Source organism: Molothrus aeneus, chromosome 19 (genome assembly GCF_037042795.1).
Source record: "Molothrus aeneus isolate 106 chromosome 19, BPBGC_Maene_1.0, whole genome shotgun sequence".
NCBI lineage: Eukaryota > Metazoa > Chordata > Aves > Passeriformes > Icteridae > Molothrus > Molothrus aeneus.
In genome coordinates, this window is record NC_089664.1 from 427,889 (window position 1) to 442,813 (window position 14,925).

The window sequence follows — 14,925 nt, forward strand, 5'->3', positions numbered from 1 at the left end:
ACCTGGCTGAGGAGGAGTGGGCTCGGCCGCGGGGGATGTCCCAAAGAGCCGCGCAATGATGCCACGCTTGGGCGGGGGGGCGGTGGCCGGGGGGGCGGCGGGAGCTGCGGCAGGCGCGGGGGTCTGCGGGGCCTCAGGGGCAGGCACTGGTGAGAAGGATGAGGCGGGGTCAGGAGAGATGGTGGCGCTTGTGGCGAGTGGCAGCGGCGGCTGGGGGGTGCTGGGGCTGGAGCTGCCCGTCGATGCGGAGCTCGGAGGTATGATGGGTGACTGGGAGCCGGAGGAGGGGCTCTGCCCGTTTGTTGCTAGTGGTGATGTGTGTCCTTGGCTTCGGGCTTCCATCATTTCCAGGAACCTGTGGGGAAGATAAATTACAAATATAAGGAATGGCGCATCTCAGAATCCCAGACTGCTTTGGGTTGGGAGGGACCTTAAAGCTCATCTCATTCCAACCTCTGCCATGGGCAGGGACACCTTCTACTAGGCCAGGCTTCTCCAAGTCCCACCTGGCCTTGGACACTTCCAGCAATTGAGGGACAGCCACAGCTTCTCTGGGCACCCTATGCCAGGACCTCCCCATCCTCACAGGGAAGAATTTCTTCCCATCCAACCCTGCCCTCTGCCAGTTTAAAACCATTGCCCCTTGTCCTGTCACTACCTGCCCATATAAAAAGTCGTTCTCCTTCCTTTATAATAAGCTCTTTTCATCCGGCTGTGTGCTGAGCTGGGAGAGTATGGGTCTGCTTCCAGCTGGGCTTGGGAGGGTATGGATCTGCTTCCAGTGACACTGTGACTCCCTGGGTCACAATAAATCTGGTTTACCCACACGAGCTGAACTTGCCCCATCTGCATTGAGATGTGGAGTATCCCAACCTGCTCTGCACTACAGGATGAAACTTACAGTCCTGGAAATTCCCTGAATAGACAGACTATAATAACATGTCAGGGCTTGAAATGCAACCTGAAGTCAGTTGTTGGACATGTCTCTAAAGGAGTAAGTGCTCTAGGAATGGCATGTTTTTACATTCTGCAGAACAAATCACAGTACTCAAGAAAACTGCTGTAATAACCTCTTTATCAGCCAAGAATGGATTTGAGAGGAGAATCCTTGAATATCCAAAGAAAAGAGCTGTCCTGAGGGCTCAGAGAAGACTGACTGCCATTACCCTTCTTGCAGGGTGCAGATCCACATGCAGGCTCTCCCCTGCACACACTCCCCCTCCGTGTGAGAGGCCCTGGAGCCAAGTAGCAGGAGCACTGGAGCAGGTTGTGGTCCTGGCTGGGTTCCCGACTGGAAGAACATTAAAGCCTGTTCCACTATACGGAGTGAAAAGCTCTTTCCTTTTCCAAAAGAAACCCAAGCCTGACCCAAGCCTCCCTCCGCAGCCCGTGGGGTCAGCAGCCTGTTTCACACACTGTGTGCAGAGAAATGTGGACAGAGACAAGTTTTTGCCTTTAAATGGTCTGAAAAACAGATCTGCCACATGCTGCACAGCTGAGAGATACAGAGAGGACACCCAAAGTGAAGCATCCTGTGTAATATCCAGCACATCCCAGTCTCACCTCTCATCTCATTAAGCTTAATGAATTTGTGCATAGAGGCTCTGGATTCAGTTGGTTCTGCAAGACAGACTTTGGTTGTGCTCCAGGCAATGAGAATGTGAAGGGAGAGCCTCCTCTCCCACACAGAGCATGACCTTGTCCTTCAGGGACCTGAGCCAGCCAGAACCTTCCCTGGACTGACTGCTGAGCAGAACACAAACAGTGGGGGCTAAGAAACTCTAAGCCTTGAGATATGATTTCCTATTTTAAGGCAGTAACCTGATATACTTTTAAGGAACAAAATAATATACTTTGTGACCAGCAGTGTCTGGAGCCCTAGGGAGCAATAGTCCCAGGAAGCTGTTACTTGGAAATTGGAAAACCAGCAGTCCTTCCTAACTAAGTAACTGGGTAAAGTGGAGATCAAGGGCAGCACTAAAAAGCAGGATTGGTGAGGCAACATAAACAGACAGGGACAAGATATAGATAGAACTGGATGATCCCAAGTAACAGAAATAGGAAGAAATTCAACAGCACAAACAAAATTGTCATCTACTCAAGGGTGAGGAAAAGCGCTCCTGCTCCCAGTTCTCCACAGGAGAATGGCTGGGAAAGACTTGCCTCGCTCATTCCAGAAGTCTGGACTAAGGACTGCAATCCCAACTATGCCAGAGCCTGGCTGTCACATGTTGTCCATTGATATCCAACCTATACCTGCCCTGATGCAGCTCCAGCCATTCCCTGGGTCCTGTCCCTGATCACAGAGAGCAGAGACTGGTGCTGCACCTCCACTGTCCCTTATAAGGAAGCTGCAGACTGTCAAGGCACCTACACCGGTGCCATGCTGTGGTGTTCTCACTGATGCTTCCACCAGGATCCAGGCCAAGACCATGTGCCTATTCCACCCAGAACACTGGCTACACCAACATAAGCTCCCGGCAGAGCTGAGCTCAGAGTATGTGATGCAGCATCCAGTCCCCATCCTCCCTCTCCTGGGGCGAGCTGCGCGACAACACGTTCCACTGAAAATGATGCATGGATTTGTCATGTACCAGAGAAAAAACATAAAAGAGTTTAACTCCTGCACTGAGCTCTGTGGAGACTGCATCAGGTTGGTCTGGAAGGTGCACAATACATCACACATGCTGCAAGAACATGATAGTGTGTGCTCAATACCTCTCCATCACTGTGCTCCCTACCTGAGGAGGGGGGCCATGACTCTGCATCCTCCAAGGAGGGTATGCATGGCGTCTGTGGGGTGGGAAAGACAAACCACGAGGCCCTGCAATTCAGCCCCCATCCAACAAAGCTAAGGCTCTTTATCCCCACACCAAGTGAATTGCCATGGCCCGCAAAGTTGTTTGTGAGCTTTGCCTGCACACAATGTACAACTCCTCGGCTCCACATCACATGCTGAGTGCTGAATTCTGCCATTCCTCCTCTCTCAGCTTTGATCCAGGCCTTCTGGTGAGCCAAAGACAGGAGAACTGAACAGCTCTGCTTTGTGGTACTCACTCCTCCTCCTCCAAGACCCACTCAGTGTTAAAGACTCCTGCCTCCCAGCTGTGAGGAGAGATTAATCCCAGATGATCTACATGCACCCATGCTCCTGTTTAGAGCAACAGCAATTCTGGATGGAAGCCTGCAAGCCTGGGCACTGCTGCACCCAGCAGCCAAGGTACTGCTGCCAGCAGTACTTGCTCTCCTGACTGTGGGAACACCTAAATCACCAACACAGTTTGATACCAGAATGAACAACCTCTGAGCCTCAAGTTGCTGAGTCCCACCATCGAGGCAACTGGCTGACTCAGGTAGGGTAAGATGATTGTACACTGAAGATTTGGAAACGATGAGACACAAAGAATGTATAGACTCACATCAGTATACAGATTATGAAGCTCAAAGAATAGTTAAAGCTGGACTCAACAAAGCCCAGAAAACTCTTAACAATACCAGAGTATTTAAAGATTTACTGTACGTGATTCTGCCAAAGCTGCCCATTTTGGAAACAACCTGCTTTGTTCTGGGAAAGTAGCCAGCTCCAGAGGGAGGGAAGGCTGTGACTACCACCTGTTTTTCCTCCAGAAACACATGAAATTTAAGAGCTGGAGGAAAAAAACCCCACTACATAACTGAAGTATAAAGAGTGTCATTCTTCCCTCGAGCACAACCAGACTGGGGCATAAAACACATGCAGGCTTTGTCTGCACCTGTGCTCCTGTACCTTTAGTCACCTGTGGTGTGTGAAGGGCATAAAAACAGGAGACAGCAAGTTCTTTAGTAGGAAGATACAAATGGTTATCTGGGGACAGCACAACACAGACTCCTACCCCAGCACAGCACTGAGGACAGCTGTGACACGTGCGCTTCATGTCACCTTGACCAGCTAGAGACGCGGGCCAAGCCTTGTGCTGTGACACTGGGGAAATCAGGGTGGTCTGACACTGGTTCTATCTACACAGGCTGCAGAAACCAACTCTGCTGAGTTTTTATAGACAGATCTTCTGTGAGGGAGGTGGGTGGAAAACCAGCACACATTAAATGCTGCCAGCAAGCTCGCAGTAATTTCCAGGATGGAGGTGTCTAAGCATCCTCCACACTTTGAAAATACTACATAATGCATGAATGCTTTCTCTGGCTTTACACACACTCCTTAGAGGCACAAGTGTGGCTGTTTTGGGAACACACCAGGCCAAACCTGCCATGTGTCTGTTTTTGCTCAGATTCTACACAATCTGTCCATTCCTCGTTCTATCCATCAGACCTTTGGAAAAGCACTCCCTCAAAACCTTACTGTGGAATAAGCAGATTTGTGCCCACTCTGGAGGTAGCAGACCAGGTCCTACTAAAGCACAAGGTGAACTCACACCTGAGCACCTTTATTCCGTTGGGATACAGAGACTGCAAATATACCGTGCATGTCCAGGTGGGTCATCTGTCCTCACACACAGGGGCTCCTTATTTGCCTTTCAATCCTTCCATTATAGACCAAGTAACAAGTCCAAAACATCCTCAAACTCCTGAATAATTCACTGGTGGTTGGACCTGCTCGCAAGAGGAGACTTTTATGCAATTTTAAAGATGAGCACGCTCTGTGGGAACAAAAATTCATCAAGGCCTGAGGTTCCTGTTGCTCTGCCCCCAGGGCAAACACAAAAGGACTTGTTAGCCTCACAATTCCTAAAATTGTCAGTGCTTGTGTTCATTTAATATTGAAGGTGGGAGCAGCTTAAAGCTTTTTGGCTCCTCGTTCTAACGTGCTGTGATAAATTGTTCATGTGGCAAGAAAGGCTTTGGGTTATTTTATTAATTGTGAAAATGAAGATTAATCGGCTGGATGACATAATTTTAACTAGGGTTAGCAAGGGTTAGATTTTCACATATTTGTTTTGGGCTCATTAAAGTTACTTCCTCAATCCCCCTAGCCCAGGTCCCTGAATGTAGAATCAACGGCCAAGCAGGTTTAATTCCTGCTGTCATCCTGTTTTCCACCTGACAAAATGGATGCAGCAGGGTAACTCCCTGCTCCATAAAATATAGGACATGCTCCATGTCCCCACTTCTCAAGCAACACTGATGACAGGCTTAGATGCACTTAATTCTTAATGCAGCACCCCCAAAAAATATGACCTAGATAAAGTCCCATTCCAGTTCAGGCTGGCTCCTGACCTGTCTGATGACCACAAAGATTCACAGCAAGTGGAGAAGATAAAAGTGGGGCAAGGGGAAGAGAAAGCAGGAGTGGGTTTACTTTCCCATCTGGTAATTCAGCCTGTAGCTGGTGTCACTCCGGACCTGTATTTACATACAGTGGAGGATGCCAGAGAACAGCTCCAACAGCAGCTCCTCCTGCCACTGTGCGAGTGTTACTCAGCACCACGGTCTTCCTGAAATTATGTGCTATGCTCAATGTGGAAAAAAAGCAAATAAACCCCCAACCCCCTAGCCAATGATTCTGCAGTGACTAAAGCTGTCTCTCTGGGGAATGTGTCTCCCCAAAGCAGAGTCCTCAGCAAGAGAGCCCAAATATCTGTCTGCAGTCACTGGTCTGGCACACACATGGTGAGAGGAGACAGCCTCAAGCTGTGCCAGGGGAAGTTTAGGTTGAGTATTGGGGAAAATTTCTTCACCAAAAGTGCTGCCCAGCCCTGGCACCCTTCTGTGGGGGAATGGGCACATTGAACATATACAAGTTTTCCTTGAAAACAGAAGATAAGCTGGGTACAATTAAAAATGGAGAAACTGAGCAAATTAGGTACAAATTCAGAACATCATAAAAGCCATAACTCTTTGTTTAATAAGAATTCAAGAATTCAAAAAGGGGTGAAATGTTCTTTTTAGCAGCATTGAAGATGTAAAGTCTGAAAGCACAGGGACAGTACCAGATCCAGAGGTGTGTCAGGCAGTGAGAAGCCTAAACACAGGGAAAGAACTGGAAGCAGACTGTGTATCCAACAGGCACATCCAGGCAGTGGCTGCCCAGGCTGGCTTACGTAAGGCGGAAGAGGCAGCGTCGTGTGCCACCTCGTGTTGTCTCTGGGATCCACATTTTGCATCAGTGACGTTTTGTCCTCACGTCCCCCCCGCTGGAGCAGGAGGAAGAGTTCTTGTTCTCTTTCAGTTCTCACTGAGCCAAATTTAGCAGTGGTCACTGTGACAGAGTAGCTACCAGACATGCACAGGGGTGAATAACCGAGATGTCCTAGTGCTGTCACCTCGCTGTGCTCTGTGCCCTGATTTTATGGCAGGAGAGCAGGAATGGCCTCTGAGGAAGTGTTGCAGCAGCCACACCAGGGCCTGTGGCCCCAAATACCTGCATCATCTCCCCTTACTGTTCAATTTGGGTGACCCATAGCAGAACTCACAGTGCTGTCTGAACTGAAGCAACTAACATAAAGGCCTCGTGACAGGAGGTATGACAGGTGAGGGTTGGGCTCCTCTACCAAGCAATAAAAAGGAAAAAGCAAAAGAGGCCTCAAGTTGCACCAGAGGAGGTTCAGGTTGGATACTAGGCAAACTTTCTTCACAAAAAGGGCAGCCAGACTTTGGAACAGACTGCCCGGACAGTGGTGGAGCTATCATCCCTGAAGTGTTTGAAAAATGTGGATGTGGCCCTTGGGGACATGGTTGGGTGGTGGCTTTGGCAGTGCTTGATTAACAGCTGGACTTGATGATCTCAGAGGGTTTTTCCAATCCTAAGGATTCCACAGTTCTGTGATCTGTCAAGGGTCACCAAGTCACACTGCACCAACACACATGCTGTACACAACAGGGCCAGTGCAGCAGACAATGTGCTCACTTGGATATTCACTGATGTAGCATATTAAACCTGGTGTCTTAGTTTGGAAAATGCAAGATCTGGGTGTGTATTCTACTGCCATCTGTTAGGTGTGGGGCAGTTTTCTTCTCTTCATTGGGCAACCTGTTAAAACCAGGTAGGGCAGCTTTCTTTATCTCTTCCACAACCAATCCTCCCTCTGGAAAATATATTCTGTTAATGGGCCACTGAGTGTCCCTGCATGGCTGATCCAATTCCATCATCCCATGGGGAGATGCTGCGCCCAGGGCAGGAGCCAAGCATTCCTACCTGGATCCAATCTGAGCCTGGAACAGCACAGCAGCCTTTGCCCAGTGCATTCCCAGAGGAGCAGCTTTCTGCTGCCCTGCATTGCCAGAGGGAGCCCAGGCCCATCTCCAGCAGCCCTGGAGCTGCAGAGGAAAACTCCCCCCTTGTGCAGGATTCCTGCTCCAGCAGAGCCACAGCTGGCACTGCAGGAGGGCTGAGCCCCCATGGGATGGGGCTGTGCCACCACCCTGACACACAGGGGGTGGGTCAGCTCCTGCTCTGACTCTGGCAGTAGGGTTTTTTTTTGTACTATTGCATTTGTATTTTTAATTTTCCTAGTAAAGAACTGTTACTCCTACTCCCATATCTTTGCCTGAGAGCCCCATAATTTCAAAATTGTAATAATTCAGAGGGAGGGGGTTAGCCTTTTCCATTTCAAGGGAGGCTCCTGCCTTCCTTAGCAGGCACCTGTCTTTTCAAACCAGGACACCTGGTAATCCAAAAATGAGGGGCATCTGACAAGCATCACTGCAAGGATCTTCCCAAGCCCTAATAATGAGCACTGCAGACCTGCCTCACCGCTGCAAGCTCTGATTCCCATCACACATTGTTGTGTCTACATGTACTCTGTTTCCTAGCCCAAACTGTTTACTAAGGTTGAGGCTTTACCCAAACCTGGGTTCTCTGACATATGAATGTACTTCTTTAAATTGGGTCTTTGGCTATAAAACTCATGCTTGGAGATAAAAACTCTTTTATCCCTCCTGCGGGGATAAAAACTGAGTGTAAGAAGTGCATACCTTTCAACTCCAGGGCTGAAGTAACCCCTTTGCAGCTCATCTGTCCCACAGAGGTGCCATTTAAACAAACAGACTCTCTGTTTCTACCTGGGGTACAGAGAAAAACCTTAAAAACCCTAAAATAGCTCTCTTTAGCCAGTGTGATCAAAGTACTGATGCATGACACTCCCTGATGCTCTTCTTTTGGGATCTATGCCTCTAGCTAGGAAGCATCCAGTGGCATTTTAAAGCCCTTTCTCTAAAGAAGTGTTATTTTCTGAGAGTGAAGAATTTTGGCTTCAGTACAGATATGAACATGCAGGAGCTGGCCAGCTGCATAAGGATGTCACTTTATTTGCTAAACCAGAACCCTAGAGAAAAGTCTTGCTTTTAATATTTCATCAACTCCTCTGTCAGGCTCTGATATTTCTGAGGCCACGTTAAGTTAATCTGCAGTCTGACAGTGCCAACAGCCTCCCAGCAGGGCAGTGTGGCCACACTGGGTGGGATGATCCAATCTACTACCTGTTGCTGGAACTAGGAGGTCTGGCCACCCCTCCAGCACTACCACACTGCTGCTGCTGCCTTTAAGATCTAAGATCTCTTCTCAGAGCCAGCCCAACACAGACTAACCCCGAGGTAGATATAGCAAAGATAGATTTCACAGTCACAGAGTCTCAGACTGTTTGGGTTGGATGGGACCTTAAAGCTCGCCTTATTCCGTGCCCCTGCCCCAGGCAGGGACACCTTTCACTGCTGCTCCTAGCCCCATCCAACCTGTTTTTCTGCTGGATTTGTGAGCTGAAGTGACACATATGGAGACCCAGCACACACTAAAGCTGCTGGAAGGGCAAGAGGTGACAAAACAGAAAGATCTTGTGCTGTGAATTTGAAACAGCTCTGCCAACTCCTGATACTATTAAGTATCCTCCCATTACTGAAGAAGTACAAACAAAAGCATGGAAAACAATCTGACAGCACAGCCCATGCAACCCAGTCCTTTGAGCAGGGACATCAACAGAAGTGCTGAAGGCATGAGGTGACTAACTAGTCCCTCAGGATAAGAATGAGGTGAATGCTCTGGAAACAGCATTCTTTGTGTGAATTGGGGTATTTCAATGCCCTCCAGTGAAAACATGCTGAACAAGGTTATAGAACCTTGAAACGTGGTCTGAAAAATGCTTGTCCAAAAGCCTGTGCATGAATATTTCATAATCATCGATTCCAATTTCCAAACAAAAGCTGCCTGTAAATAATCTTTTTCAATACATTCTGAGGCTGACTTTTCTGGCTTTTCTGGCACACCACTGCAATAAAGGCCTTGTCATGGGAATTTACAGAACATGGATTCCTGTTCACTGTGCTACAGGTGCATTGGCTTTATGGGGCTAAAGCTGGCAAACACCATTACAAGCAGCCAGGGTGCAGAACAGACACAGAAATATACCAAAGAGTTCAGAAGTGCTCAAAGGGAACAAAAGACAGCAGTGTTGTTGCTATTACTTTCTGCTGTTTTAAGACAAAATACACAGGAGTGCAACAGCCAGGAGTGGAACCAACTTGTGTGCTGAGCAGCTGAGAGATGGAAAATATCCCCTTCCAGCACTTTATCTACTTCAGCACGTGCTGGCTCCAGGTGTGCTGCTCAGCCCTACCTGCCCTGCCCTCCCCAATTACGTGCCTGTAGGAACCAGACCTTTCACAGGGATCCCCAGGTGCATGCTTTTCTTCAGGTGATGACATTCAAAAGCAACATTTTATCCAAAGGATCCCTAAACGTTACTCGCTAGACCCTTCAACCTAGCCACATGCCACAGCTGGGGCTGCCCAACATTCATGTGACACCCAAAGCAGCAGTTAGTTAGCAGAAAAGACAGCTCAGTGACATACAGTTCGTAGTTTTGGTCTTCAGTCTCTTGCTGCACTGACAGCTCCTCCAGAGTTGCATCAATATCCAGCTGATTTGTCTCCAGCTGCCGTAGCAACGTCTCCCTCTGAGGAAAGGAAAACAAGCTGGGTCTGAGCAGAAGGGTCACTGTAACAGATCTCTGTGCACTAAGATCCTGTGTCACCACTTTACCACAACATCATGTGCAACAGGAGCCCTGGCCCTGATCATGGTGTCCATTTAAATACAGAGCACAAAGGGAAAGTGAATAAAAAGCAGATAATCCATAAAGTCTGTGTGTAAGAAGCACCTTGTTCTGTCAGCTACTCTCAGCCATAAATCAATAATGTGTTATTTCAGACACCACAGCACCAGTTACATTTGGAAAAAGGATTCAGCCCCTGCAGAGATCAGTTGTGCAACTCATTCACTCAGGCCTTTTGATTTTCTCTGTGCTAGATCAGCCCCTCTGGAAGCAGGACCCAGCTGAATGCAAAGCCTCCCAATAATTTTTTTTTTGCTGTTGGGGTAGATGAGGGAGCATAACCTATCAACTCAGTGACATTTTGGAAGTCCTTGCCCCTCTGCCTCCAGCTGTTGTTCCACAGATGGGGGACAGACACCCTAGCCCATTTTCAATGGGCAATAAAGTCAGTTGACTGCACTAATGTAATCCAGCACTGCCCCACTATGTCCTTCCTTTCCCACATTTCCCACAGAACTCAAACAAAAACCTCAGCTGAGGGGAAGGGCTCCCTCTTCCTGACATCCAGACGACAGCAAGGAGAGATCGATATCCACAGGCACAGCCAGCTCCCTCAAGGGCTGCGGCCCTGCAGGGCTGACACAGCATCCACTCCTGCAGAAACATCATTCTGGATCCCCTGGACAAGACTAGAGCTGTCAGTGGTGCAAATGCTGCCCCACAGCCCCATCCCCTCTGCTCAGACACAGCTGGCTGGCATACAGCAGGGCACTGGCCCTGCCCATGAGCTCACCTCCCAAATTTTGGAGTCAAAGGCCACGTGTTTGTGCCTGAGGGCATCAATCCTCCCTCTCCCACTGCCTATGCACTAGGTGGCACAGGAGCAGGGCCAGCTTGTGCTGAGTTGGGCTGGTGACTCCCAGCCCTGCACAGTTCCCATCACAGCAGGTCTGTGGTGCCACAGGCTGCATCCCTGCCTGGGCAGGAGGACATGCAAGAGAAACCCAAGGCTTCCTCCAAACTGCCAAGATTTTTGCTTTGATAACTGCCTTATCCTCCAAGTACATTTCAGCTTTACTCTGACAAATATTTTTGAAGGCTAGCATCAATAACCATGGTGAATTCTTAATTCCCTGTCTGACAACACTTGAACTCACTGCAGAAAGATCCCATCAAATTAAAAGCCTAAAAGGAAATCTATTACATAATTCCCAGAATAATATCCATCTGAGAAGACAAACATTTGCATGAAGTAATGGTGTTCAGTCTCTACATGCACATGCTGCTAGCATTATGGTTTCATAGATGTGACAACTTTGAAGCTATCAAGCCACTGCACAGGTTTGAAGAGCAATTAACTCATCTGGTTCACACAAACCACACAAAGTGCTGTGCTCTGGAGAATGGTCACAACACAGCCTGAGCCCTCCATGTCAGATTCTACTATGACTGAAATCAGCAAAAAAGTTTAAGTAATTTTTATTTTGTACTGTAAGACCAGGTGACTCATCACAGTTGATAACCCTAATTTACTGGAAGACATAGCCCTTCTTGAAATGTAAGTGTTTCTGGGATCATTTAAGCTAATTTACTGCTTCCAAAGCATTTAGAGTCTTCATGTTTACCTTTGCCATTGTGTTAAGAGCTTGGAGCAATCTCTCTTTTCTTTGCTGAGTAATTTCTATTCATCATATTCAAGTGCTCTCTGCAGATGGAAACTTGACTTTAATTAACATGTATGCATGGAATTACGAAGTCATTCCTTAATGCCAATTCCTTCATCGTCATTTATGGACAAGAAAGATTTAGCAAAATATGCTATTCATATTTAAAGTTGTTACCCTTATCAGAAGTACTAATGAGGACTTGAGAATTCAAATTCTAGATTTCAGAATTCAAGAAAATCAAGAACTCAGAAGCATTAGATATCATCATTTCATATTATTACAGTATTTCATATTATGCAGTATAAGCAAAAATGAGACAAAAAAGGGCAAGTCTGCTGCTTCTTTGTCCCCAGTTTCCTAAGACAAGTGAAATACATGCTGAGCAAATTAGCTGAACAAACAGAGACAGAAGGGCTACTGCTCTCCAGTGCTTACCTTAGGCTCTTTGATAATGACTTTAATTAGACTTGTCTATTAAAGAAGTGGTGTGCCTTGCCTTATACTTTGGTACTGAGACATACACCAGTTTTATTTATTTCCATTTTCACAGATCACAATAAATCAAGAATATATACTTAATAAAGATAGACGTGCAATCAATTTTGTACAAATTCATCACTACTAATAAACACTTTAAAAATCACTACCTTCAAACACTTTAAAAAATATATTCTATTTTACCATACTGGTTATTAAAATATTAAAGAAATAGCTTATTTTTTGCAATGACCCAAAAGAAGGGAATAAATAACATGCTAGAGACCAGTGCTTTAGCTGAAAGGCACTTGCAAGGGCTTCCTGGGAAAAGGCAATCTCAGCTGTCTGCAGAATCCTGTCTCCTTCCAGCACAGCATCTGGAGGCCTGGGTGACCTGATGCCATTTGTGGGTTTCCAGATATACCTACAGCTGAACTGCATCCTCGGATTTGCCAATCCTGCCCCTGTAAAGGAACTGATAAATAATTGAAGAGCTCAGGCTGACAAAGAGAATGAGCTCTGAACTGGGGGGTATGGATTTCAGCCCTTGCTTTTGCCGGGGAAGATGTGTGACTATAAAATGAGCACAGGAATGTGCCATTGAAAACCACACACTGACCCCAACCCTGCTGAGAGACAGCCTCAGATACAGCTGGACCACTCTGCCCTGGAAAGCTGTGGAGGGCAGACTGCAAGGCACAGAAACGTCTGAGGCTGACTGAATCCTATGTGCATTTCATACCAGGCAGCATCCCTCTCCTTTAATCCTGCTCTGCCCCAAGGAGAGAAGCTCCCTTCTGGAGCCTGGTACTGACAAGGATCTCTGAAGATACAAGAAGAACCTTCAGGAATTAAGCCTAGATGTGATTTTCCTACAGATTTCAGCTCATGCTGCACTGGATGTTGAACAGGGCCAGCCCTGGTCCCTGTGCACTCCAACACAAGGTTCCCAGTGAGTGTCTGGGAGCAGTGAAGTGCCCCAAGGCAGCTACTGTGGAGCAGCATGAGGCACTGCCCATAAACCTGAGGCACAAGTGCAAGGGGTGCTGGAGAAACCAATGCAGCCCATCTTAGGTGAAGTTTGACATCAAGTAAAGCTCCAAAAACTGGGTGGAGGCAACCAAAAGCCTTCAAATGTGCAGTGTCATAAACCCAAACATTTCACTAGCAACATGCTGGCAAATTTCAATCTTCTCCACTGAACAGCAGGTTGGATTTACGGCTCATATTTCTACAACCCCCCCCTCAAAAAATTGTTTGACTTGTTTCACTGAGCTTTTATACATTCAATTCTCTTATCCTGGTTCTTTCTGCTCTGCAGCCTGAGGACTTGGTAACATCCACTAATATATCTCAGCTCCTTCTGAACTAGCATTTCACTGGGGATTATTTATATAAAAATACCCACATACACTTCAATTACTGGTAAAAAATAATAAAGATCTACTGCCTGGGGTTTGCCCATCAAATAGAAAACAGTGACACAACATCATATGTGCCCTCACAAAAAGCATGAGCTACTCATCCCAAATGACCCCCGTAGGATCACCCCAAAAGCCCATCTTCTAAAGGCCCACAGATGAGAATCCCACTCTTTGGAGCCTTTGCCCTTCCCTCAGCCCTCCCAAGAATCCTCAGATACGAAGGAAATATGAGACTGGATCCATGTGAACAGGATGCAAGCACATGGATCTCATATCTAATGCCCTTTACCATTAAGGCTAAGATTTTCAGCAAATGGAGGTTCCTGAACTACTCAGATAATAGCCAAATCTCTTCTCATCTCAGTTTTAACTGAACAGAATTGAAATTCAAAGTTTAACAGATGTGTGTATTTTACATTTTTGACTTGGCAACTGCACCACTGGATGCCATTTGCATGCCAGTGAAAATGGAGCCTTTCTCCAGAGGTCATCATTGGGAACTCAGCACAGCTGGCCTCTTGCAACCAGAGACACGTTTAAATCATTCACAGGCACTAATTTTGTTATACTAAGTCTAATGAAAAGAAGAATCTACTCAGGATCCTTTAACAGCAAATGAAACCCCAAATGCCAAATTCCTGCCTCAGAAAGGAAGCAAATCCAATCTGTCCCACACATGCAGCACATCAGGATAACATCCCTGCCTTACCTGCAGCTGCAAGAAGGGGATGTTGAAGAACTTGTGCAAGTACTTGAGGCCAAAGCTGTTCTTCATGGAAGACTCAGCATAGCGGAAATAGGAGGAGCCGGGAGGCCTGTGCCGAGCAGAGAGGAAAACACTGTACCCAGCACAACCTGCAGAGCCTGCACAGGACTGACTTACACACCATGAGCCACCCCACAAGCCAGCCCCCACACTCAAATGTAGCCCAGGGCATCATTCTGCTTGGACTCATTATTTTGTGTACAGCCAAAATTCACACTGAAGGGTGGCAGAAGGTGGCTGTTGGTGTGTGACGGTGTCATGTGCCTGCCAGGCTAAGAAATACTCTGTCAGGACACTAGGATGTTGGTTTCCTAACTGGGGATTCACAGCTTTACAAGTTGTTCATTTCACAGTAAAGGTCTTTGTTTTAAAAACCACAATTGGACGGACAAAAAAAATATTGAGAAATTATTTTGTAAAGAAATTATTTCATAATGGATAAAGTCTAAATGATAAACTGACACCATTTCTTTGTGCCTGGCACATGCATAAACAAGAAATGAGGAAAATTAAAAAATACCTTGAAAACATAAAATTACATACAAAGGTACCATCTACTGAATCTTGACCAACAAATACTATTTTGTACCACGTAACAGAGCACCTCAGAT

The 14,925-nt window shown here is 46.9% G+C and overlaps 1 protein-coding gene across 2 annotated transcripts in view; it reads right to left on the minus strand.

Moving 5' to 3' along the window:
• Positions 1 to 14,925, minus strand: part of RABL6 (RAB, member RAS oncogene family like 6) — a 54,072-nt gene that overhangs the window by 17,243 nt on the left and 21,904 nt on the right. For both annotated transcript variants that reach the window (XM_066562743.1, XM_066562741.1), the window contains exons 7-9: positions 14,258 to 14,363; positions 9,778 to 9,881; positions 3 to 355 (exon numbers count right to left, since the gene is read on the minus strand). In XM_066562743.1, coding sequence (XP_066418840.1) covers positions 3 to 355; positions 9,778 to 9,881; positions 14,258 to 14,363 — 563 coding nt within the window. The remainder of the gene's footprint in view (positions 1 to 2; positions 356 to 9,777; positions 9,882 to 14,257; positions 14,364 to 14,925) is intronic.